Source organism: Mauremys mutica, chromosome 11 (assembly GCF_020497125.1).
Source record: "Mauremys mutica isolate MM-2020 ecotype Southern chromosome 11, ASM2049712v1, whole genome shotgun sequence".
Taxonomy (NCBI): domain Eukaryota; kingdom Metazoa; phylum Chordata; order Testudines; family Geoemydidae; genus Mauremys; species Mauremys mutica.
The window spans coordinates 44,147,834-44,175,374 of record NC_059082.1 but is presented as its reverse complement, the minus strand read 5'-3'; the positions used below and the strand labels follow the sequence as shown (position 1 = coordinate 44,175,374).

At 42.5% G+C, this 27,541-nt stretch overlaps 1 protein-coding gene across 8 annotated transcripts in view; it reads right to left on the bottom strand.

The window, feature by feature from the left end:
* The window catches only part of NEO1 (neogenin 1), a 553,761-nt gene that overhangs the window by 31,906 nt on the left and 494,314 nt on the right, over nt 1–27,541 (bottom strand). For 5 of the 8 annotated variants that reach the window (XM_044979726.1, XM_044979730.1, XM_044979729.1 and 2 more), the window contains 5 exons: nt 26,096–26,203; nt 22,125–22,319; nt 21,307–21,339; nt 8,212–8,280; nt 5,964–6,111 (listed from right to left, as the gene is read on the bottom strand). In XM_044979726.1, the coding sequence (XP_044835661.1) occupies nt 5,964–6,111; nt 8,212–8,280; nt 21,307–21,339; nt 22,125–22,319; nt 26,096–26,203 (553 nt within the window). The remainder of the gene's footprint in view (nt 1–5,963; nt 6,112–8,211; nt 8,281–21,306; nt 21,340–22,124; nt 22,320–26,095; nt 26,204–27,541) is intronic. The other 3 variants (XM_044979728.1, XM_044979733.1, XM_044979731.1) reach the window with 1 other exon arrangement.

Here is a 27,541-nt window from a genome sequence, read left to right as displayed (position 1 = left end):
AGATGTTCGCTGAACTTATGGGGTGCTCCCGAGACGACGCGGACCAGCAGAGCCAGTGGAGGGAGACCCTCTCTCTGTACCAGCGCTCACACAGCGAACGGGAGGAGAGGTGGCGTGAGGAAGACAAGCAGGCGACTCAAACGCTGCTTGGACTAATGAGAGAGCAAACGGACATGCTCCTGCGCCTTGTGCATGTTCTGCAGGACCTCAGGCAGGAGGACAGAGCCCCCCTGCAGTGTATCAGCAACCGCCCTCCCCCGCCACAAAGTCCCATACCCCCCTCACCCAAAATAACCAGAAGGAGGGGCGCCAGAGGCCGTGTAAACTGTCACTGCACCCCAGCAGAGTGCTCAAGTACCCAAAAGCTCTCATACCCTAAATTTTGAGAAGTCCTTTCCTTCCCGCCTCACCCAAGCCCCCATCCCAGTTTCATCCCCTAACTGTCTAGTTGATAATAAAAAATACTTTTCTGTTAATTACTGTTTCCGTCATGTTCTTTTAGAGGAGACTGTGTTTGAAGGGGGGGAAGGGGGTTGGTAATTTGACAGGACAATCACCTTTACCAGGGTACAGACATGGGGGCAGGATCAGCAGCAGGTCACACACACACTGCAGTCAGTACGCACCCTGGTCGGTATGGGAGGTGGTTTGCAGGTTCTGTGTGAGTGGGGGGGTACGTGACTTTGTAGCGGGGGAGGGGGGTTACAGATCTCATGCAATGGTCCCTGTCCTGGACCACAGAGCCACGCAGCAGAGGAATCTGTATCCGTTCTCCCCCGCCAAAAGGCCACATAGCCCCCGCACACAGAGTCCCAAAAAGGAGGGATGGCAGGCTCCGTTGAAACATCCAGTCCGGCACTGCAGACTGCTCTGGGAGCAGGAGCCTGTCATTCCTCGAGTTTACAGGCGGTCTTTACATCACTGCACACCCTACCCAGCACAGTCCGTGTCCCAGTTTCAACCCTGTAACGCAAAGTCATCAATAAAGAAACCTTTGTAAAGTTACAGTGGAACATGTATTTTACTTTTAAACGTGTGTTGGAAGTTGGGGAAGCGGGGTGGGCAGGGTATGTAACTGCAGATGCTAGTCAACAGTCACTTGGTAAAGAAACAGGGGCAGCTTCAGCTTCTCTGTAAAGAAACTGAACAGTCACAGGTCACGCTGCTCACTGCTCGCTGGTACTTGAAGAGTTCCTTGTCGCTGTGCAAGGTGCCTGCATAGGGCTTCACGAGCCAGGGCATTAGCGGGTAGTCTGGGTCCCCGACGATCACTATAGGCATCTGCACATCCCCAAGACTTATTTTGTGGTCCGGGAAGAAACTACCTTCCTGCAGGCGTCTAAACAGACCAGAGTTCCTGAAAACACGCACGTCATGAACTTTGCCTGGCCACCCGACGTTGATGTTGGTAAAACGTCCCCCATGGTCCACCAGTGCTCGCAGCACCATTGAAAAGTAGCCCTATTTCTCAGCAGCTGACTGTGGAAGAGGTGGACAATAAGGTGCGAGGAGTTGACAATGGCCATAACTGCAGCGGGATCCGTGCTCAAAGTGCTGTGGCGCCCGCGCTGTCACTGAGCAGAAAAGTGCACGAACAGATTGCCCGCAGGCGCTTTCAGGGAGGGAGGGAGGGATGGCGTGATTGACGGTTCAATGATGACAGTTACCCAAAACCACCCTCGACACATTTTTCCCCCCAGCATGCACTGGGGGGAAATCCCAGGATTCCAATGGGCAGCGGGGAGTGCGGGAACTGTGGGATAGCTTCCCACAGTGCACCGCTTCCAAAGTCGACACTGGCCCCGTTACTGTGGACTCACACAGTCGAACTAGTGTATTTAGTGTGGATACACAACTTCGACTTCATAAGGTCGATTCCACAAATTCGAATTAAGTTGATTCGAAATAGTCTTGTAGTGTAGACATACCCTTAGTCTTGAAGCTAGATATGTCTTTTGCCCCCACTACTCACCTTGGAAGGCTGTTCCAGAACTTCACTCCTCTGATGATTAGAAACCTTCGTCTAATTTCAAGTCTAAACTTCCTGATGGCCAGTTTATATCCATTTGTTCTTGTCTCCACATTGGTATTGATCTTAAATAATTCCTCCCCCTCCCTGGTATTTATTCCTCTGATATATTTGTAGAGAGCAATCATATCTCCCCTCAGCCTTCTTTTGATTAGGCTAAACAAGCCAAGCTCTTTGAGTCTCCTTTCATAAGACAGGTTTTCCATTCCTCGGATCATCCTAGGAGCCCTTCTCTGTACCTGTTCCAGTTTGAATTCATCCTTTTTAAACATGGGAGACCAGAACTGCACACAGTATTCCAGATGAGGTCTCACCAGTGCCTTGTGTAACAGTACTAACACCTCCTTATCTCTACTGGAAATACCTCGCCTGCTGCATCCCAAGACCACATTAGCTTTTTTCACGACCATATCACATTGGCGGCTCATAGTCATCCTGTGATCAACCAATACTCCAAGGTCCTTCTCCTCCTCTGTTACTTCCAACTGATGCGTCCCCAGCTTATAACAATAATTCTTGTTATTAATCCCTAAATGCATGACCTTGCACTTATCATTATTAAATTTCATCCTATTACTATTACTCCAGTTTACAAGGTCATCCAGATCTTCCTGTAGGATATCCTGGTCCTTCTCTGTCTTGGCAATACCTCCCAGCTTTGTGTCATCTGCAAACTTTATTAGCACATTCCCACTTTTTGGCCAAAGTCAGTAATAAAAAGGTTAAATAAAATTGGTCCCAAAACTGATCCCGGAGGAACTCCACTAGTAAACTCCCTCCAGCCTGACAGTTCACCTTTCAGTACGACCCGTTGTAGTCTCCCCTTTAACCAGCTCCTTATCCACCTTTCAATTTTCATATTGATCCCCATCTTTTCCAATTTAGCTAATAATTCCTCATGTGGAACTGTATCAATGCCTTACTGAAATCAAGGTAAATTAGATCCACTGCATTTCCTTTGTCTAAAAACATCTATTACTTTCTCAAAGAAGGATATCAGGTTGTTTTGGCACGATCTTCCTTTTGTAAAACCATGTTGTAATTTGTGCCCATTACCGTTGACATCAATGTCCTTAACTACTTTCTCCCTCAAAATTTTTTCCAAGACCTTACATACTACAGATATCAAACTAACAGGCCTGTAGTTGCCCGGATCACCTTTTTTCCCCTTTCTTAAAGATAGGAACTATGTTAGCAATTCTCCAGCCATACGGTACAACCCCTGAGTTTACAGATTCATTAAAAATTCTTGCTAATGGGCTTGCAATTTCATGTGCCAGTTCCTTTAATATTCTTGGATGAAGATTATCTGGGCCCTCCGATTTAGTCCCATTAAGCTGTTCGAGTTTGGCTTCTACCTCGGATGTGGTAATATCTACCTTCATATCCTCATTCCCAATTGTCATCCTTCCATTATCCCTAAGCTCCTCATTAGCCTTATTAAAGACCGAGGCAAAGTATTTGTTTAGATATTGGGCCATGCCTAGATTATCCTTAACCTCCACTCCATCCTTAGTGTTTAGCGGTCCCACTTCTTTCTTTGTTTTCTTCTTATTTATATGGCTATAGAGCCTTTTACTATTGGTTTTAATTCTCTTTGCAAGGTCCAGTACCTGGCCCAAGCTGGGAAGCTAATGATCCAACCAGTGGACCAAATTTGGTGATGAATCCTGGTCAGGGGCCACCTGAGGCATGTTGCACATACACTAAAAAGAACTACTCTCTCTTTCAAAATTTGTTTGAAGACCTTGCATACAATTAAGATCAAATTAACAAGCCTGTACATTTTCTGGATCACTCCCCACTCTCACTTTCTTAAATATAGCTACTGTATATTTGCAATTCTCCAGTCATAGGGTATGACTCCCAAGTTTATTGATTCATTAAAAATCCTTGCCATTGGGCTTGTAATTTCATGTGCCAGTTCCTTTAATGTGGATGGAGGTTATTCAGGCCTCCCGATTTGGTCCCATTAAGCTGTCTGAGCCTGAGAATGAGAGGGATAACAGTGGTTTGAGCATTGGCCTGCTAAACCCAGGGTTGTGAGTTGAATCCTTGAGGGGGTCACTTAGCGATCTGGGACAAAATCAGTACTTGGTCCTGCTAGTGAAGGCAGGGGGCTGGACTCAATGACCTTTCGGGGCCCTTCCAGTTCTATGAGATAGGTATATCTCCATATATTTATATTTAGCTTCCATCCTTGTTCCCATTCGCCACCCTGCCAGTGACCTTCAAATCCTCATTACCCTTATTAAAAACCGAGTCAAAGTATTCATTTAGGTGTTGGGCCATACCTAGATTATCTTTAATCTCCATCCCATCCTCAGTGCTTAGTGGTTCCATTTATTCTTTCCTTGTTTTCTTTATATTTAAATGGCTAAAGAACCTTTCATTATTGGTTTAATTTCCTTTGCAAGGTCCAATTATGCTTGGCTTTTGGCAGTTCTCACATTTTCCCTATGCTTTCTGACCTCCAAGATGTAGCTTTCCTTGCTGATCCACCCTTTCTTCCATTCCTTATGGGCTTTCTGCTTTCTCTTAATAACCTGTTTGAGATGCTTGTTCATCCATTTGGTCTGTGATCCGTCCCTACAATTCTTCTCCTTTGCTTGGGATGCAGGCTTCAGAGAGTTGCTGCAACTTTGACTTAAACGTAATTCCAGGCTTCCTCCACATTCAGATCCTTCTTCAGTCCAGTCCACTTCCCTAACTAATTCCCTTAATTTTTTAAGTCTGCCCATTTAAAATCAAGGACCCTAGCTGAAGACCTGTTTTTGTTTATCCTTCTATTTAGTTTAAAGTGAAGTAATTCATGATCACTTGAACCAAGATTGTCCTCTACAATGAGTTCTTCTCTAGGGGCCTTGTTACTTACCAGTACTAAATCTAAAATGGCACAATCTTTTGTTGGAGTAAGATATTTAACTCTTTCATCAGTGAAGCCAAGGAAACAGCCACCCTTAAACAGCTAGTGTTAGTGGCGTAGACCTATATAATAATTAACTGACTTAAATTCAACCCACATAAGACACAATTGATATTGATAGGTAAGGGCAAAGAAAATGCATGAATGGCTGAGGGTTGTACCAACATGTAGCAGGGTGACCCCCTGCTTCGGCCCAGAGGGGTTTAAAAGTGGCCTGGCAGGGCTTGAGAGCGGTGGTTCTCAAGACTGGGCTAATTGAGGAAGTGGCTGCAGGTGAGGCCACGCCCCAAACTGAACCACAGCTGGCCCCTATAAAAGGCCAGGGAGCCAAAGGCAAACAGTCTCTCTCTGCCTTCAGAGAGGGATGGGCCTGGCTGCTTAGCTTGAGGCTGAATACCTGAGTGGAGCAGGGCCGGGGAAAGGCTGAGGAGCTGAGGAGCTCTAGCCAGGAAAGCCCCAGGCTGCGGCCTAGCACAAGGCCAACGGGTACTGGGGGTTGCAGGGGTAGGCCAAAGCAGCAGGTCCAAACCCAACCCTGCCAATGATGAATAGGCTGATACTGCAGTCTGCCCCAGGGTGTGGGGCTAGACAATGACTGACAGTAGCCACATACTGAGGCAAGGTAGGGATAGAGGGTGGGGGTTCCCTGAGACAAAAGGGGAAGCCCAGAGCGAAAAGGGGTTACTGCCAGGGGGCAGCACCCCGGAGAAAAGGGGCACCGGGTCTAGGGAGGGACACGGGGGCCTGAGAACAGGTGGATCACCAGCCTGCAGAGGGCGCTCCGGGGCTGAACAGAGCTAATTCCCAGAGTAACCAGCAGGAGGCGCTGCAGGGGTGAGTCCGACCGTTTACACAACACTTTCAGATGGAATGTTTTCTAAGCCTTTGCCAGTATCAACTGCAATTGTGAGATCATAATGGAGACGTCACTACTCTTGCAGTCATAGATACAGCTATTAAGTAACTGAATAAACGGAGAAAACTAGAACAGAGTAAAGCACATCTTACTTTTTCTGGTGAGAGGTGGTGCGACGAGTGCAGAAGACAGCCACAATCACCACTATCACAATGGTGATCACTCCAACAGATACTATTATGACTAGAAGCATGTTGCTATCCAGGGGGGATGTGGGGCTTCCATGAGGACTGTTACTGCCTGTAAGGGGGTGGGGGGGGGAAGAGGAAAGCACTTGTTATACAAAGCGTTTACTTGAGAAAAAGGTCCCCACAGCAGGATGCAAAAAGGAATCAACAGTGATGGAGAGCCTGAAGAAAGTAGACAGTGGCAGATAGAAACTAATCTTGGCTCAGCTGGTGCATTTCACGTTAAGTACTTTCGCTCTTATCTTTTGTTATTTAAACATTTCCACATCACCTGATTATGGCCATGTACAATTATCCTTTTCTCCTATATAACATTTTGATAATCTATTTCCACATGATAGCCCATTAAAAATTACATAATGATGCCTACAGTTGCTGCTAAAACCATTCAGGTGTGGTGAGACACTCAACTATATCACAACAAAGAGGTTCAATATGTGAGAGGCTGGCATAGTTAACCTGCAAAGCAACAATGAGTCTTCACATTAAAATGTATCTGCATGAGCATTTCTGATTAAAAGAAAAGAATTGTTATAAAAAAAATCAATTGGTTAAGTCCTATTTGTACTGAAAATGTTGAGACAGGATAATATGCCAAAAGATAGGCACAGGGTATGCTTATATATAATGACATCTGATCAACTGCTCCCCTTAGCAATCTCTAAGGAGTCTCCAAGGGAACAATGAACATGCTCACTGCATTCACTGGACCAAGTAATGTAAGAATTCTATCACCTGCCTGTATCTCCTTCTGAGGCGCCACAAGTTCTCCCACTCTACTACTGTTGTTGAGGATGCATGGGCGGGTCCCTGCAGAGATTAGGGCAAGAGGACAGAAGCCCACTGGAACACACACTCCAATACCTCAGTAGTCTGGGGCTGTAAGAGTGCCACCTGCAGGGGCCTTCCCATTACCTGTCCGCGCCTCAGTTTCCTCATTTGTAAAATGGGGATAATGACACTGACCTTCCTTTGTAAAGAGCTTTGATATGCACTGGTGACAAGTGCTATAAAGAGCTACAGATTATTATTATTATTACCTAACTCTCTATTCAGTTACCCCCTTACTGCACCATGTGTCTCCAATGTCCAGACAGTCTTCTGTCATATGAATGAACTCATTATCCCTTCCCTGGAACTTTGGAAATATTGGAATCTGGAGTTTGTGGCCCAGGGTACCACTGTTTCTGTAATGGGTCTGACCTGGATCCTTGAACTCGGGCAAAAGTTTACTTCTGGATCTGAATTTTGTGGCATCTCTAATTAAAACAAAACATAAATAACTATCAAGCACACAAATTACATATTGGCTCATAAATGTAAGTTTCAAAGTAAAATATAAACCTTTAATTTCAAATACCTTCCATAATTAAAAAAAAAAATCCATCCCAGCATGCTGCTTCCAAAGAACAGCACTGTGCTAATAGCAGCTATCTTCTTTTACAGTCCAAGCCTCTAGGATGTTGGGGAATTGTACTTTGCTGTCTCTAGAAAGATGTGTGGTGGATGGTGAAAGGGAAGAAGGGCCTGAAAACACATCCAGGAAAGCTAACAAATATGCAACGAAAAAGACCCTGCTGGAACTAAAGGGTATCAGGCATTCCTTTGGACACAGTAACCACTCTTAATACATTATTGGTATTCTACAATGATCATTTTTCTTTAAAATAAGATACATTTACGCAGTTGTAACCAGTGGTACCTCAGTGCAAGACTTTCATGATACTAAATGCAAATGAGGGGAAGGTTTAAGAGCGAGATTTTTTTTCTCCTTGATCCTATTACGTTCTATACAATTAATTATACACTGGTACATAGTGGCAGTCGTTTTAAACTAGGCTGGGAAAAGGTTTGGTGACATAATTGAAATCTGGTGCATATAAAACATTTTTGTTCCCATTTGTTCTTTCATGGTGGACAAGGCCTGTATTATAGTAACATGTTAAATTAGTTTCCCCGTCTTACTTGTGAACTGCTAATATGAAATGGTTCATAAAAGGGGAAAACTGCAATTATTGGAAAAAATGTGTTCAGGGCTGTAAATAATAGCTTCATATTTTAGGAGACATATCACATCACACACCATTATACCAAGACATACTGAATTTCAGCCTAATAGGTCTCTGCTGAAATGCTTTATAAAGGGCCTTACCACTCATAGGTGGTTTGTAGTCAGGTCCTATATCCAACGGCCGACTTCCTTTTCCTGAAGACCCTAATGCTAGGGGAAAAAAATCACATTAATAAATATCAGTTATGGAATAAACTTTCTTCATCTCCTAGCTATTCATTTCCAAAACCTGTATCATCTTGGACCTATATTGTACAAGTTTTGTTTTCATATGGACATGAATAGCAAATACACTCCACCAGAGATGTTCCCAACAAGTTCAGCAAACTCTGAATACCTCCAAACACAGAAACAGTTCAGAAGGGCTACCACCTACTAGGTGGATACTGCTTTTCTCAGTAAGTTGGGCTTTCTAAAATATCAATAAAAAGAAAGGATGGTTTGTAACCATGATAGCCAATAGACTGATACAAGCGACTTCCTAGATGCTTACATTTGGGATTATATCTACTTGGGCATCACTGAACAATAGCATATACAACATGCTAAGTTACTTTTTCTGGCCCCAGAATTACAAGCCAGGTTAGGAGACAGAAACATATAAACAATGGGAATGTATCTTAGACATAGTCAGTCTTTGCTTATCCATCCATACAAGCTTGCAAGGCAATTTTTTGTGACACCCCCCCCCCCCCCGCACCCAGAAAGTGACACTACAGTCAGAAAAATCTTTTTAGTGGACATTAAGAGAACAAGTCTAGCTGCTTCTGGTCTGTCTTTCAGAGACAACATACGTAAAATTACTTAAAGTTCTGGGCAGAGCAGTGTGATTAGTGGATGACAATGGAGGTACATCTATTTGCCAGCTGGTTCATTACTAAACTGAAGGCAAATAACATATCCACTTCAAGAATCTGAACTACTGTTACCTAGTGGAACAAAATAATAACAAAGACACCTCAACTTTTCCTCATTTATGTAGGACAGTCTTATAATATGGATCCAGCTATCCTCCAATCACACAAACTGAAAATCGTTCCACTTTACTGCAGTTTTGTAACCATGTGGGAACCAGTCCTGTCTGTGCACATTGAAAATTCCTACTGAATTCAGAAGTGCCTTGCTTTTGTAACCATACTACCTGATATTTTCAGCCCTTGTAAGCGAAGCGGGTTTACATTTAGTAATTGGGTGGGAAGCCTCTCAGAAAAAGTTAGGTCCTGTAGGAGGTGTTGCTTATTCACTAGGTAAAGTGAGACCTTCCTGTTACAATAGTAAACCAGTGCAGCATAGAATGCACTTTGCTCCTAGGGTCTAGGACTTCTATACACAGCCCATTAAAATCAATGAAAAGACTCCCACTCACTTCAACAGGCTTTGGACAGAACTGGTTATACACTGGGTAACTCCACTGTCTTCATAGGGTCTTGGTCCCACAGTGGAGGGGGGTCATGTGAGCTTCTTGCAGAGCTCCTGCTCAGGGATGGGAACCCCCTGGGACTCCAGCCTCCAAAATCATCCAAGCTGCACTTTTTGCTCGACTATGTGCTAGCTGAGAGGTGCATGGGAATTGGTGGCCTCTGCTGCAGGTGATGGACATCTCAGGTACTTAAAGCCATGGGCTAGAGGAGGGAAGTGCCTAACTGCAGAGTCTGCAGCTGCCTAGGGCTAGCGCTAGAGTCCATAGTGTCGCCATTGCAAGGTTCAAGCATGTTCAGCCTGGGAATTGCCACCATGTAGCTACAGCTATCTAAGGCTGGCCTCTGGCAATTGGCCTCATGTCTGTAGCCAGAGAAGCTGCAGGTGGTTCTGTGACTACTGGGGGCATTAAGCTAGGAGCAGATAAAGAAACTGGAGTTAACCTCAAGGAACAGAGGTCATCCATAGGAAAGGAATGTCAAGGGAAGCAGGGAAGGAGGAAGAGGTCAGGCTTGCAGGGGAGAATAGCGTCCAAGGTAGAAGGGAAACAGGCATGGGGAGAGGTAGTGCTGACCAGGTAGTAGACTAGCATGTAGATGGGAGCAGAGAGAGAAAGGCTGGTGTCTTCAGATTCCCAAGGGCTAAGTCCTCACTTTGGGGAAATGGTGTTCGCAAGTGTCTTGCTCAAATAGCAGGATGGGTGCTGAGGGAGGCATTTGTCGGAATTGATCAGGTATCTGCTGGCTTTGGAACTTTGAGCTGAGACCAGAACCACATACTGTGACTGGTGAAATAGGGTGGTACCGGAGACATGGGTATAGAAGGTCTGAATGAGGAAGGAGATAAATCTGTGGGGAGTTTCCCCTGATCACTATGAAAGTTCTGCTCACTGTGGTAAACCCATATGGGTGTACAGCTCAATGAGAAAAGCAGGGGGCTGAGGGAGCTGTGTATGGCAATGTATACAGTCATGCAGAGGTATGTGATCAAAATGAAAAATCTCTCTGAGATTCAGTACCAGATATACTATGGCACCAATGGCACTGCCACACCAGGCCCACACTCGGAGTGCATAATGACTACATGAAGGCCCACAAATATGTTTGGCTCTGGGGCCCACAAAAGGTTAATCCGGCCCTGATACAAGTGACCTAATAATTAGAGTGCAGCTCTCTTTTTATTTTACCATATGTTCACTATTATTATAACTCAGAACTAATTTAGGCAATCTGCTGCAGCAGCAAGACATACGGAATCACAAGTTCAAATCTAGTGTCAGAGCCCCTACTGAGTCAGCAGAACCTTTCTAGCAGAGAAGATACAACAGAGACAAGTGCAAGAAAAAAATGAAATGCACAGCTACAAAATGGGGAATAACTGGCTAGGTGGTAGTACTGCTGGAAAGGCTCTGGGCGTTACAGTGGATATGACTAAATATGAGTCAAAAAAGTGATGCAGCTGCAAAAAAGTCTAATATTCTGGGGAGTATTTACAATGGTGTCATATATAAGAAATGGGAGGTAACTGTTCCACTCTATTTGGGACTGATGAGGCCTCGGCTGGATTTCTGTGTCCAATTTTGGGTGCCACACTTTAAAAAAGATGTGGACAAACTGGAGAGAGTCCACAGGAGAGAAAAAAAGAACCGATAAGAGGTTTAGAAACCCGGCCTGTAAGGAAAGATTAAAAAAACGGGGTATGTTTAGTCCAGAGAAAAGACAACTATGGAGGGATAAAAGACTTCAAATATGTTAAGGGCTCTTATAAAGAGGAGAGTGATCAATTGTTCTCCTTGTCCCCCGAAGGTAGGATAAGAAGTAATGGGCTTAATCTGCAGCAAGGGAGATTTAGGTTAGATATTAGGAAAATTATTTTAACTCTAAGGATAGTTAAACTGCAAGGGAGCTTGTGGAATCCTGTTATTGGAGGTTTTTAAGAATAGGTTGGACAAACACCTGTCAGGGATGGTCTAGGTTTACTTGGTCACGCCACAGTGCTGGGGGCCGGACTCAAAGTCCCTTCCAGCCCTACAATTCTGTTTCTATACATATATTCTGGTTCTTTCTCCACTGACTTATCATTAAAATAATGACAATACAAAATTGCTATTATGCCAAAGTTAGAATAATAGAAGAGGTTGATGGTAAATGTGTGGCAACACACACACTCACTTTTTACACCTACATATCTATCTATCTATCTATCTATCTATATATATATATATATAGTTAGAAATGTGAAAAATAGAAGCCCAGTATGACAGACATTGCAATCCCAGGCGATATCTTTGGGGAGCATACTGTAATAAGTTTGTTTCACTGTGGGCCAGGGACCGTATGCAACTCCAAGGGGGAGAGTTATTACAGCTCCTCTAGAAACCAAAAACAGTAGGAGGTGATTAAGTTGAATCCCATAGGTGGAAAACATATCTAGAGAGGTACCCCACCCGGGGGAGGACTGCATATGAAGGTTCAAACTGGATTTTCCAGAGATCAACAGACAAATGGCTTTTGGCATAACAAGACTGTGTTTAAACTGACACAGGCCTTCTTTCTGATCCAGCAAACAGACAGGACTTTTTGTCCAAAGGCGGCCGCCAATCCTTGCGGAAGGGTTGGAAAGATTTTGGCCTACTAAGGCCTCTATGATGATGTGGTGACCTTTGGTAAGTTTCTAATATGCATCCAGGAAATTTTATTGCTTTTATGTTTTCTCTGTAATGTAACCTTAAGAATAAAGGTGCTGCTTAGAAAGAGCTGTGTGGAAACTTCTAACTGGTGCATAGCTCTTGGAGAGAAGGCAAAGCACAGGCACTGGCCTTTAGGCAGACTGGCTTGTTGGGGATATCAGTGTAAGGCAGGAAACTGTGCAGCCTTAAACCCCCTAGAGTCAGGAGGGAGAGACACGTGACACTGGGAGACAGAACTCTCCATCAAGGGTTGTATGTGCCCTCAAAGAACCACAGAGGGGAAATACAGATGCAGTTACCCTGAAATTTTGACACCCAAAACCCTACAATTCTGCACTCATGAAAGAAGGCTTATAAGGTTAAGACATCATTCTGATTAAGATGGAAGTTGAAAAAACAATAAAAATGATTATAGGGATATAATGGAAACAGGGATGGAAACAGCAATCTCTATAAATTAGCAGTTACGCAATACAGACAATTGATAAGGGGTCAATGAAAAAGACAGAAAATATACTAAATTAAAGACAGTAAGAAGGAATTTGTTAAATATATGAGGAATAAAATAAATTCTAACAATTGTGTAGGTACATTGCTAGATAGGAATGGTAAAATTGTCAATGCAAAAAGGATAGATGTGTTTAGTAAGTATTTTTGTTCTGTATTTGGAAAGAAGCTGGGTGAAATATTCACATCTTACAGTGATAATGAAATACAGTAATAGGCAAAATATTAAACAGCAAGTACTGAAGGTACAGATTTTTAAATCTGCAGGACCAGATAACTTGCAATTAAGAGTTTTGAAAGAATTGGGCAAGGAGTTCTCTTATCCATCAATGTTGGTATTTAACAGATATTGGAACACTGGGGAAGCATCAGAGGTAGGGTGACCAGACGTCCCAATTTTATCAGGACTGTCCCGATATTTACTTGTTTGTGCCGCGTCCCGACCAATGTTCGGTTGGGACGCAAATTGTCCCGATATTTTGCCCTCCGGCACACAGGGGGAGGGGGCTCACGCCCCCCCGGACCAAATCCACCCTGGCCCCTCCCCGACTTCACCCCTCCTTCCCCCATTGGATCCCTCCCCAAATCCCCGCCCCCTCACTGCCCTATTGGATCCCTCCCCAAATCCCTGCCCTGGCCCCGCCTCTTCCCCAAGCATGCCGCATTCCTCCTCCTCACCCCTCCCTCCCAGGCTGCGCTAATCAGCTGTATGGCGGCGCAAGCGCTGGAGGGAGGTGGGAGAAGTGGGACGCGGCAGCCAGCTCAAGGGAGGTGGAGGCAGAGCAAAGGTGAGCTGGTGCAGGGGGGTGGGGCGTGGAGCTGCCGGTGGGAGCTCAGCCCCCACCGATTTTTCCTATGCTCTGGCGGCTCTTGGGGTTTTTTTTTTTGCTTTTGTTTTTTCCTCTAATGTGCCAGTATTTTAAAAGGGTAAATGGGATGGCCTGGGTAACTTTAGTCTGGTAATATCTGGACATTGAACCACAAATTGAAACCGGGCAAATCATGGAAAGGCTGATATGGAATGGAATCACTAAAGAATTAAAAGATGGTAGCATAATTCATGCCGACTTTTATGGAAAATGGGTCTTGTCAAACTCAATACAATTTTTTTGGATCAGATTATGAATTTGGATGACAAAGGTAATTGTGCAGACATAAAATACATAGACTTCTGTAAAGTATTTTACTTAGCACTGAACAACATTCTGATTAAAATTAGCAATACACAAAATCAACGTGGCACACACTAAATGGATTAAAAACTGGGTAACAGATATTTAAAACTTCTAATAGGAATCATAGGACTGGAAGGGATCTCAAGAGGTCATCTAGTCCAGTCCCCTGCACTCATGGCAGGACTAGGTATTATCTAGACCAGGGGTAGGCAACCTATGGCATGCGTGCCAAAGGCAGCACGCGAGCTGATTTTCAGTGGCACTTACACTGCCCGGGTCTTGGCCACCAGTCCGGGGGGCTCTGCATTTTAGTTTAATTTTAAAAGATGCTTCTTAAACATTTAAAAAACCTTATTTACTTTACATACAACAATTGTTTAGCTATATATTATAGACTTATAGAAAGAGACCTTCTAAAAATGTTAAAATGTATTACTGGCATGTGAAACCTTAAATTAGAGTGAATAAATGAAGACTTGGCACAGCACTTCTGAAAGGTTGCTGATAGACCATTCCTGACAGGTGTTTGTCTAACCTGCTCTTAAAAATCTCCAGTGATGGAGATTCCATAACCTCCCTAGGCAATTTACTCCAGAGCTTAACCACCCTGACAGTGGTTTTCCTAATGTCCAATCTAAACCTCCCTTGCTGCATTTTAAGCCCCTTGCTTCTTGTCCTATCCTCATAGGTTAAGAACAATTTTTCTCCCTCCTCCTTGTAACAACCTTTTATGTACTTGAAAACTGTTATGTCCCCTTTCAGTCTTCTCTTCTCCAGACTAAACAAATCTAATTTTTTCAATCTTCCCTCATAGGTCATGTTTTCTAAACCTTTAATCATTTTTGTTGCTCTTTGCTGGACTTTCTCCAATTTGTCGACATCTTTCCTGAAATGTGGCGCCCAGAACTGGACACAATACTCCAGTTGAGGCCCAATCAGCGTGAAGTAGAGTAGAAGAATTACTTCTCGTGTCTTGCTTACAACACACCTGCTAATACATCTCAGAATGATGTTCACTTTTTTTGCAACAGTATTATACTGTTGACCCATATTTAGCTTATGGTCCACTATGACCCCCAGATCCCTTTCTGCAGTACTCCTTCCTAGGCAGTCATTTCCCATTTTGTATGTGTGCAACTGATTGTTCCTTCCTAAATGGAGTACTTTGCACTTGTCCTTACTGAATTTCATCCTATTTTCTTCAGACCATTTCTCCAGTTTGTCCAGATCATTTTGCATTTTAATCCTATCCTCCAAAGCACTCAACCCCTCCCAGGTTTGTATTGTCCTCAAACCTTATAAGTGTACTCTCTATACCATTATCTAAATCATTGATGAAGATATTGAACAGAACTGGATCCAGAACGGAACCCTGCGGGACCTCACTCATTATGCCCTTCCAGCATGACTATGAACCACTGATCACTACTCTCTGAGAATGGTTTTCCAACCAGTTTGCACCCACCTTATAGTAGCTCCATCTAGGTTGCATTTCCCTAGTTTGTTTATGAGAAGGTCATGCGAGACAGTATCAAAAGTTTACTAAAGTCAAAGATCATTTTCCAAAGTGGGTGTTTTTAGTGGGATCCTGCAATGAACTGTTCTTATCTCAATATCATCAAACATCATTATCAATGGTCTGAAAGAATATATAAATTAATTGCTGGTAAAGTTTGTAGATGACATAAAAACTGGCAGAGTGGTAAATAATAATGAAAGATTAGTTCTACAGAGCAAAGTGGATCACTCGATAACCGGACTCACAAGATCAATATGCATTTTAATACAGCCAAGTGCAAGAGTATACATTTAGGAACAAAATCACACACAGAAGCAGGGGACTGTATTTTGGAAATCAGTAACTCTGAAAGGAACTTAGGGATAATGGTGAAGAACCAACTCAGCACAAGCTCCCAGTGCTTTGCAGTGGCTAGAAGAATTAACACAAGATGAGGCGGTAATATAATTGAATACAGAATTGAGACTGTGGGTAAAATTTTCAAAATGCCTACGTGTAACTTAAGAGGTAAAGTCAAATTTTCAAAAGTGACTTAGACACTTTGCAGGCTACATCTCACAAACAGCCAATGAGACTTGGGCTCCTAAGTCACTTTTGAAAACTTGACCTTGCATGTTATGTCATTTAGGCACTTTTGAAAAATTCACCCCATTGCTGGAATACTGTGTCCAGTTCTAGAGTCCACACTTTGAAGTGATTAATTGGAAAGGGTTCACAAAAGCACCACAAGAATGATCAGGGGTCTTGGTACCTGCCTTATAGGTATTTCATCTATTTAGTTTAGCCAAGAGAAATTAAAAAGTGTCTTGATCACAGTCTGTATGTACCTACACACGGAGAAGAGTTTTAATACAGACAGCTCTTAAGTCTAGAAGACAATGGCTACTGCAATCTCACGGCTATAAACTGAAGCTAGACAAAATGTGACTAGAAATAAGGTGCACATTTTTAACAGTTATTATTAATTAACCAGTGGAACAACTTACCTAGAGAGATGGTGAATTCTCCATCACTTGAAGACTTTAAAGTAAAATAAATGGTTACTAACCTTTCCGTAACTGCTGTTCTTCAAGATTTGTTGCTCATGTCTATTCCACTTTAGGTTTGGCATGCGCTATGTGCACCATTGCTGGAGATTTTTCCCTCAGTGGTATCCATTGGGCTGGCTCTAGCACCCTCTTGTGGTGCACGCTCATGGCCCTGCATCCTCTCAGTTCCTTCTTGTTGGCTAACTCTGACAGAGGGGCAGGAGGGTGGGTCATGGAATGGACATGAGCAATGCATCTGGAAGAACAACAGTTACGGAAAGGTTAGTAACCATTTTAATTCGTTGTTTCCATTCCATGTTAGGTGACTCACAAGCAGTATCCAAGGAGGTGGGCACAGAGTTTATGGACATGCAGATTGAAACACTGCTCTTCAAAAATTGGCACCATCTCTAGCCTGCTGAGTGATGGTGTAATGGGAGGAGAAGATACTGACAACCAGGTTGCTGCTCTGCAGATGTCTTGGATCAGGACTTGGGCCAGGAAAGCTGCTGCTGAAGCCTGAGCTCTTGTTGAATGAGTGGTCAAAATGGCAGCAGGTGGAATGCCCGCCTGCTCATCACACATATGAATACAGGAGGTGATCCAGGACGACATTCTTTGGGATGAAACCGGTAGGCCTTTCATCATGTCTGCTATTGCCACAAAGAGCTGCCCGGGTTTGGCCCTCTCAGTGTAGAAAGCCAGGGCACATCTAACATCCAACAAGTGGAGATGCCACTTCTCTGCATTCCTATGCTCTTTTGGGAAGAAAACTGGCAGGAAAATAGCCTGGTTACTGTGAAACTGCAAGACCCCTTTTGGAAGGAATGCTGGGTGTGGGCGCAGTTGAACTTTGTCCTTAAAGAATACTGTATATGGGTTCTGACATAAAGGCCCTAATTTCTGAGACCTTCCCCGAGGTAATCGCTATTAGGAAGGCAAGAAACATCAAGAAACACTTCCACTTCGCTAGGTAAATTGCTCTAGTAGATAGTTTCCTACTACCTAGCAAGATCTGGCGGACTTGTTCTGAACAGGCCTGTTTCTTCAGGTTCAACTATGGAGCTTCCATGCAGTCGAGTGAAGGACCCAGAGGTTTGGGTGGAGTAAATGGCCGTGGTCTTGTGAGATCAGGGCCAGGCAGGGCGGAAGCAGCAGCAGGGGCACCAGTGACATGTTTAGCAGTGTCCCTCTCATTGGCCGCTGTGACACAAGAAACCATGCGAGGAGGGTGGAAGTACAAGAATTCATGTCTCTTGGCAGGCACAGGAAGAGGGTACTTCTTCTCTGCCCTCTTTCAAGTGGGAGGAAGAGAAGATGGGGTATGCCATAGGGATCTGACCACACCCATAATAGCTTCACTGACAGGTAAGGCCTCCTTTGACGGGGCTGCTGTGGCCAAAGTGTCAATGAGGATATGTGAAGACTCTTTAAGAACCCCAACCCTCCAAGTCTAGGTTAGAAGTCATCCTTTTTAAAAGCTCGTGGTGGGCTCTAAAGTCAGCCTGGGGAGGAGGAGGAAGAAGCCTGTACCAGCAGGGGGCCCTCTTCTTCTTCTTCAGCCCCAACTAAGTCAGCCTAAGTCCTGTGTGTCAGTACCAGGCTCAGTACCAGAGTCTGGGTCTGTTGCCAGATTGTGAGTTGGAGGAGCCCTCCTCTCGGACAGTACCATGATCCTGCTGGCATCACAATGATGGCCTGGCATCAGCAGATGGTCCCGCACTGGACTCAATGTCATCTGTGATTAGGGATGAGTTGATGGTGCCGCTAACGTGCAGTGGAGGTGTAGCCTGACATGGGTTGTACTCCGCTGCACTCCCCTTGTTTGTCCTTCCTCAGTACCGGGTAGCATCCCCTCTCGGACCGTTGCTTCTTATGCTTCTTTCTTGGTACTGGAGATGGAGAATGGGGCCGAGAAGCATGCAGTGCCAGAGATACTCTTCGCATCAAAGCCGAGGTGCTCGTAGCTGAGTCCAATTGGCTTGGCTCTGACGCTGGTTTAAGTGCCGCTTCCTTTAGGATAGCCTGTAGTCTAGCCTCCCTGTTCTTCTTTCTATGAGGCTTGAAATCCCAGCAGACTTGGCAACACTGTCATATGTGTGCCTTTCCCAGACACTTTATACAGCTGGAGTGTGGGTTGCTCACTGGCATACCCCTGCTGCAGGAGGCGCAGGGTTTGAAGCCTGGAGACTGGGGCATGCCCGGCTCCAGGGGCAAAAGAAGCCCCTCTAAGCTAAGATGGGAGGGGGGTCTAACTATATACACTAATTCTATCCATCTATGTACACTAGTACATGAAGTTAAGACTAATATAACTAATCTAGAGAATAACAGGAAAAAAACCACTGACTGACTGCTTTGCCAAAGCAAGAGGAGCTGTTCTAGCAATGGTCACAGGTGGTAAGAAGGAACTGAGAGGGTGCAGGGCAAGCTAGGCTCCTTATACTAGTGCGTAAGCTTGCAGCACCAGAGGGCACTAGAGCTGGTTTGATGGATACCACTGACGGTAAAATCTCCAGCAACTGTGCATGTGATGTGTGCACACCTAACATGGAATAGATATGAGCAAGCACTCGAAGAACTAGATGTTCTTCTAAAGTTCAATCACATGTTGGCGTGTCTATAGCTCAACCACAATTTATGGGCTTGCTGCAGTGACAACGGAGTGAAATTCTATGACTTGTGTTATGCATCAAGAGGTCAGACTAGACCCCTTTCGCATAGTGACTCTCAGTCAGTCTGGCAAATATCTAATTCCTAGAATGAGGGATTGATAGATTATCCTTTCAATTCTTCGGAGTTTTCACATCTCACGCTACCTTGACAATAGTTCTATTTGCAAGATGCTGAACCCGATCATCCTCTCACAGCAGTTTTACACCATTGTAATTGAGAAGAGAAATGGGCCCACTAGCCTAGGATTGCAAGCAATTGTCCTCCTCATCGAAAACTGATCATCATTGCAGCAAGAATTAGAATAAATGCCTCTATTTTCAACATGACACTATGAACTAGCTAGTGTACATGTCCCATCTTTGGTCCTAGAGGATGTGTACCAGCCTGTTTGCAGAGAGCTGTACTGGAAGGATTGAGGTTCTCTGTTGCCCTCTTCAGCAAGGATTGGTAGAAATACAATTTGCTTGCAATCCTTAAAGACTTTCCAGTGTTAATAGGTCAGTTTTTTTAGGCTAGCTGTCTTGGGAGTGCCCCTTAAGTATGCTACACTATTACCTTTTGTTACTGTAGGTTAGCTCTACTGTGTACTACACACATTGCGTTTTGTCCTTGTACTTGACCAATGTGCAACACACAGATAGCTTCAACAGGGAATCTGTTCTACTGTGTGCCAACACCTGTGCTACAAGTAAGGAGAATGGAGGGGCAAAGTATCGTACTATGTACGTAAGGAGAAACACTATGAGAAAAAGATTTGAAAAGGTATTCTGAGATAACATACCCATCAATATGTGGCTAAGGTAGAAATAAGAAGAACCACAGAAGTCAGAGATTCAGTCCACTCACTGTGGGCTGGTTTGTTCCCTATATTCTCCAGTGCTTTTTCCATCACTTCTCGAGAGACACTATTCCACAGTCTAACAGATCTTGTTGTCAAAAAGTTTTTTCTGCTATTCAGCCTATGCTTTCCTTTTCTTCATTTTCACCCATTGCTCCTAGTTTGTCACCTCTTCAAAGCCCTATTATATTTACAGGAATTATAAAACAAACATCTCCTGCTTTTCATATATGCATTTTTGAATTAAAAGTTCTACGCAATAATGAACACGAACAAAATGTTACTGTGACAAAACTTTCCTCCCTTAGGATGCTCATGCTGTATGAAGGACATGAAGACAGTTATGTGCAGAACTGAGGTTAGAAAAGCAGTGCAAAAGAGACAGTGCAGCAACTTTTAAATAAAACACAAAGTTTTAGTCTTTCCTATCCCTTGGGGATAGAGACTGGGATAGCAGCCAGGGTTTTTGCAACCAAAGGCTGGATAAGAGTTTGTTCCTCAGCTGCCCTCAATCATCACTGTTTGGTTTGGGACAGGTAAAATAAAGTGTTTACAAAATATTTCTCAGTAATGGATTAAAAAAAATATATTTATAACGTGGAACACGTTTTCACTTTAAGCTTTAATCATATGCCTAAATTCTTTGCCAGTAACCCTTTAAACTCGTTCCTCCCCAAACACTAAAATACATTTCTCTCCCTATTAGTGGGATGTTTACCTTATTTGGAAGAAAGCAAAATTAGCCCTAAAAAATCACCACAGACCCCAGCTCCACACAGCAAGCTCAAAGCTACCATTTGTCAAGTTAGTAAGCTTAAAGTTTTTGGTGGCTAAAGTTGCATTCCTAGTGGAGACTGATCTCTAAATGAGTCAACCGTCAGACTCTCTCGTGCAGAAAGCTGAACAAGACTAAGGCTACTTTTATTTACTGCAAAAATAACAGATGTAGAGCTGACAAAACACAACTTGTGCTAATCCAGCAAGTGTTCTTTGGTCTTCTACCTCTTTGTGCTGAGATCCGGGTAAGAGCTCTACTTGAATATTACCTAATCAAATCCATTTTAACAGAATGGTTCAGGGCTGGCATAACCCACTTCTCCCCTTATGTGACATCTGACTATGGAGATCACTTTACATTCCTGACATCCAGACCACAAATAAAATCTCTAGTTCCTCTGCTAATAAAAGCTCCACAAGAGCTCGCTCAGTTACATTTAGAGCAGCTGATGTGTGTTTCATTTATCAAGTGCAATTGCAGGTGGAAAAGAAACACAGTAGTGTGTGAAAGAGATGGAATAGAGGAGAAAGAATGTCCGTTTATTTACCTTGATCATTAGGCATTTTATCTGAGGATTCAGCTACCAGGACAAGCACAGGGGAGTAAAAAACAAGAGAAAGATCACCAGGTCTGAAGGAGTGACAGGCAGTATTTAAAGAACTTCACAGAGCAGAAAAAAACTAGTTAGAGATTTAAGCTTCCATTTTTAAACACAAAAACTCACATAGAAACAATACTGCTAGATATTAACTTGACACACACCTTTTTTGCAAGGTTATTTTTCACCTCTCCTTACAGATATTATCTACATTAACATCTGTCCTATACAATGATTTCTCCACATTTCCTTAATAGTACATATTTTCAATGTCATGTTCATTCCTACCCTTTCACCAGTTACCCATGAACAAGCATCTCTTGATTAAAGAGGCAGTTATATCATACTTGTTCATGTTATATCATCCATGACATTAACATGTAATTGTTCGCAGACCAATAAGAACTTATTTGCAAATCCTGCTGCCTGTACCGTTGGGCAGATGCAACACACTGCACCTGAAGTCTTTAGGTAACTAGAAGTCAGTTTTTCTGAAGCTCACTTACCGCACTGACTATGTAATAACATCTTGGTGACATATGGGCCAATAATTAATTTAAAAATAAATCTCCACAAACATATGATTTTAAACTGGGTTATGTGTTTGTTTCCAGCCACGAGCCGCTGGAAGAATGAAGAGAAAACATCTTCCCTAATCAAACTTCATATTCTCCTCCGCAGCCCTTATTCAATACAAAATTGATGCTCCCAGTTGCTTTTCCTACAGGTATTTTAGGAAATGCTGGAGAACATACATGAGACTTTACCTTTGGGTGTTCTGAACTGTACTGCCTCCGACATAGGCCCCATGCCCTTGGAGTTGCGGGCCTGGATTTTGAAATAATATGGCGTATCAAGGGTTAACTCTTGGATCTGGTGTGTCAATCTGTTTCCCACCACAGGCTCAATGACCCAATCATGTATCTCAGCATTCACATCTGTGCTGTAGTAAATGATGTATCCTGTTCAAAGGTACCAATAAGATAAAATGTATGCATTAAAGGGTGGGATTTTTGTTGCTCCTTAAATGACTCCAGAGCACAGATCCTACTGACTTTAGATGGAATAGGTGCTCTTAAACCACTGAGGGGCTTTTGAGAACCACAACCTCCTTTGTTTCAATATATACACATTCATTTAAATCTTAGATACACATCCCATGGGAAATTTTAAACCATTGTATTATATCATAAAGTATAACAATGCCACTTAAAATATCAAAATTATCCTACATTCAATTATAGAGAATTCCATTATTTCCATCTTCTTTTCCAATCATATGAAAACAATGTAAAATAATAATTTGAGGACTATTATAAGAATGTTCCCTCCTCAAATCTTAGCAGTTTAGAGAAAAATGATAGCTTTAAAATAAAATAAAAAAACAAGTAGTTACAACTTTTACTATCTCTCAGTTTATATTAACAATGAAAAAACGTAATCCTCAAGAGAATTGCATATTGCCTGTAAAGGTATATTAAATCAACATAATCTTTTATTGAATACACTGTATGTATGGCACCATGATGAACTGGCAAAATGATTATAATATATAATATATTTAATGATAATGAATGGGTAGAAACAATGGCATAAAATAAATACTCACTAACAAATACAGGGCTAAACATCAGAAGCCCTATGTGCCGGCACAAGGGGATATCTGATGTCCCCTTTCTCCCTTGCATGGGCTACCCGTACCATGGGTAGAAGAGTAGAAGGGGTTGCATACTCTGCAGAGCTGTAACTTCCTCTCCCATGTAGGTGGGTGGCACCCACCTCTATTCCCTGGGCTAGTCCTGTGCAATGCAGCTAAGATCTGCCCTAAGCAAGGAGCAGCATGTAAAGTGGCAATCAAACCCCAGAGATTAATGCAATTGAAGACAACACTCTTTATTTTTGTCTTGATTAATTGGTTGGTATTTTTAATATAATAATAGGAGATATACCAATCTCCTAGAACTGGAAGGGACCTTGAAAGGTCATTGAGTCCAGCCCCCTGCCTTCACTAGCAGGACCAATTTTTGCCCCAGATCCCCAAGTGGCCCCCTCAAGGATTGAACTCACAACCCTGGGTTTAGCAAGCCAATGCTCAAGCCACTGAGCTATCCCTCCCCCATATTGTACAACAAAGGCCTGTAGAACCCAGAAATTGTACTTTTTAATGTTTGTTTACATCTAAGACACCAACAGTTATGTTAAAAAAAAGTTATTATGGTTGCAAACAAGTCAGTAGAAGCTAGGGAATGTTACAAATAAAGTTGCCTGTGCAATCTTAATTCACCCCTCTTGTGTGTATGCATTATGATACAGTCTTTAATGACATGATCACATACTGTTTTTTCCACAGGACCCTGTCTCCCTCAGTGCACAGAAAGGCCAGTGCTCACTTTGTGAGCTATTTAGTATCTTGTTTTCTATTCAATCCACCAGAGGGCAGTCTGTTCACATGTTCCTGTAAAATGTGGAATTGGCATACAACTGACATATAAAGGGAATTCTAATGCTTCACATAATGCAATCATTTTATCAGATTTCCTTTTATAGTGTGATTGCAAATGTGATTACAAAACATTTTTAAAACATTCAGCTGTGATCGTTGCACATTCAAACAATAATAAAGCTTAGTCTTGTAAAATTCTGCTTAATCCAGGTGAGCAAACACATTATTTTTTTCATCTTCTTCATCATTTTAAGAGTGGGGAAGCAACTTTTGTGCCTGGATTTTTATGACAATTTTGGATGAAAAATCTAAATTTGTCTCTTTCTTTTTCACATACACATATATGGAACACTTGATGGGGTGGTATAAAGATTTTATTGGCATGGATTTGAGATGGCTGCATAATTCACAAGTGATTAAATGTGGAGTAATTGATTTTCAGACTCAGACCAGTTCAGGTTTAAAGTCCACTAGTACAGTATGAAAGCTAGGAACAGGAGACTTGCACTATTGCAATGAGGAGAGTCTCATCTTTCCAAAAGGATACAGAACCCTTGTTCCTTGCTATCCAAGGACTAGTTATCAGACCATATTATACATAAGACATTTTTTAAAGATGTTACTGAAATGGATGTTACAAGTTTCCTTTCCCTCAGAGTTCTGTTTACTTGGACTCTCCATTTCAAAGATTTTCTAAAACAACATCCTTAGGTTTCCCCAATTTCCTGGCTCTAGGCAGGAAGTACATTTTAATGGCATACATCATACACTGTTTGAATCCTGCCTCGTTGTCAGAGTCAGCCAGAGCACAGAATCAACCCCTCGACCCCAAGGGCCAATTAAATAACCTGCCTATGCAATACTGAAGACGTGGGGTGGATGGGGAGTTGAAAGCAGGCAAATCTACCTAAAACAACTTCAAAAATAACTTTGAACCAGACAACTGGAATGGCTGCTAAAAAGCAAAGGGCACTTCACATACAGTCCTGAAGCCTGCAGCTAACCAGCTTCAGTGCTGAACAATCCAATCCATGAGGGGGGCACTTGCACAACCCAGGAGGGCACGGCTCTTCTAGATGGGCCTGAGCCAAACAGCAGCACATGAAGATTCCATAAGTGGGGATATGCTGTGGCACTTCTCAAAGACAAATCTTTATATACCACACCATCATATACTCTAGCTATCAGTGTGTATTCACAGCTGTTTGCACTATTGTAGCCATGCTGGTCCCAGTACAATAGAGACAAGGTGGGTAAGGTAATATTTTTTATTGGACCAATTTCAGTTGCTGACAGAGACAAGCTTTGGAGCTACACAGAGCTGAAGAAGAGTTATTACGTCACCACTTTGTCTCTGGATATATAGCTGTCCATCTTTTCATGTCTCTATATTTTCATCCACATTTACAGAATCAAATTCTATATTATTTTATACATATTGGGGGGATATTTTATTTTCTCCCTTCCCTTCTTTTGTCTGCATGAAGTTCTTAGGTATAGAAACAACCACCCAGATTCAACGTGTAATTCAGAGCAGCTTGCTCCTATGGTCTACAGGGTACAATGAACTACCAGGGTACAAATATACCCAGTCATGCTCCTAGGCCACTTATGAATTATCTTGAACACAGGGAAATCCTCCAGCACCTTCACATACTGAGTCTAAGTCCACTTTGTACCAGAGGAATGCCACAGACAACATGCTAGAGAATTGGGCCAAAGAATCTCTTGCATAAAATGCTTCAGGGCCAGTTTAACTGCAGATGTGTGTTTCTGAAAGTTTGCTACTAGGATTGCATTAACTGGTGAAGATGATGATTTCTATAGTATTTAAAATGATAATCTGACCTTTCATGATCACAGAATCATAGGTTCTATGATCATGAATCATAGAATATCAGGGTTCGAAGGGACCTCAGGAGGTCATCTAGTCCAACCCCCTGCTCAAAGCAGGACCAATCCCCAACTAAATCAAAATATTATTAATGATAATTTTACATGATCCAGACTCCTATTTTACAATGATCTATACTTCATGTGGAGATCAGCAATGCCGATGCCTCTAAAGAGCAGAGCAGCAGTGGGCTGAAAACAATTAATTTCAGCTACATGAGAAGATTCATAAATAAGAAGATAAACATCCTGGATGGGTTTGTGATTAACAAAGAGGTGACTGGGGCATTACATATGGTGTCTAATCTGCTGTTGATTAGATATCTTCCATCTACCCTCCCAAGCTCAGTATACTAAAAATAAGGACACAGGATCACTTCAGAGAGCACACACAAACTGCACCTGTAATTTTGCCATTGGCTTCAGATGGAGGCTGCCAGTTTACAATTATTGTCCTAGGTTTTCCCTCTTTGCTCACCACAGTCACATCTTTTGGTGGAGACGTAGGAACTGCAAAAAAAACCCCAAACATTCATTAGAAGCATGTAAGTGATCTCACTGAATGCATGTAAATGATCTCATAACCATCCTTTTAAACTTGCTTTGCCACAGAAGTATGGGTGCCCAGCAATAGAAACCCAGTATGTTTAATCGCAAGGTAAATCTACCATTCTAGGGCAGCAATTTTAATGATTTACTCCATTAAAATGGCCAATACCATATGGTGCATAATATTTCCTTTCCTTAAGGAGCTATCTATTTCTACAGTCCAACAGATGCTGTGAATCATGACTGGATAAACAACGTGTGTCTTCAATTACTTTTTTTTTTTTTTTTTTTTAATAAACAGACAATATATTCGTAGAATCAAAGCTACTAGTTGAGAGTACTGACTGGTAGTGCACAATAGTTTAACATTCCTGAAATCCCATCAACTTGTAAAGACACCATTCCATGTTTTGTTTTTATGTAAAATAACAAAACATAAAAGATAAAATTTATCTCTACGCAAAAATGTTTGCTCTGGGACTCAGATCTTGCAATGGCAATTTTCTACCATGAACACATTTGAAACACATTTGAAACAAGGTAAACTCCTGGAGGCTTTTAATTGTAACCTCTGAGAGACCCTTCACTTTGACTACAGGTTTCTGATGGCTTGCAAGGAAGTCTGCATCTACAGAGGTGTTATCTCTCTTGCTTTCTTTTAACCAAGGTTTATTTGAACTCTGGAAACAGATATGATGAACACATGGCCCTTTTTTTCTTTTTAGTAGCTTGAGGCAGAAGTCTTTTCCCCACCATCCCTCCTGCACAAAAATGAGGAAACGATACAGGCCTTTTACCCAAGTTAAAGGCTTAAATGTGTGAATCAGAGTCTTACGGTGAACTGAAATACCCAGATGGGGCTCAGATTAATGGCAATGAAATGCACAGAGCTGATGTCTCCAAAGGTGAAATTAAATAACCAGCTATGCCTTGGAACTATATAATTATAAAAAACAGACTTCTAATTATATAATTTTTAGCAAACTACATCTGCCATGGAAACTGAATTCAATAACAGTACTAGTTAGTGTTGTCATAGTGCTTTTCCTGTTCAAAGGGCTTTATGTATGTTACCTACTGGTGATTAATCCTCCTGGCATCCCTTGTGTTAGGTTACTAAGTGTTACTATCCCCACTATAGAGATGGGGGAAGTGAGGCTTAAAGGTTAGTAACTATTGCCCCAATTCAACAAACGACCAAAGGTGTTCAAGTGCTCTACAGAGCAGGAATGGACTTAAGCAAAGCACGAATCAACCTCTTAGACAAGGCTAGGATGAGAGAACCAGGAACACTGTCAA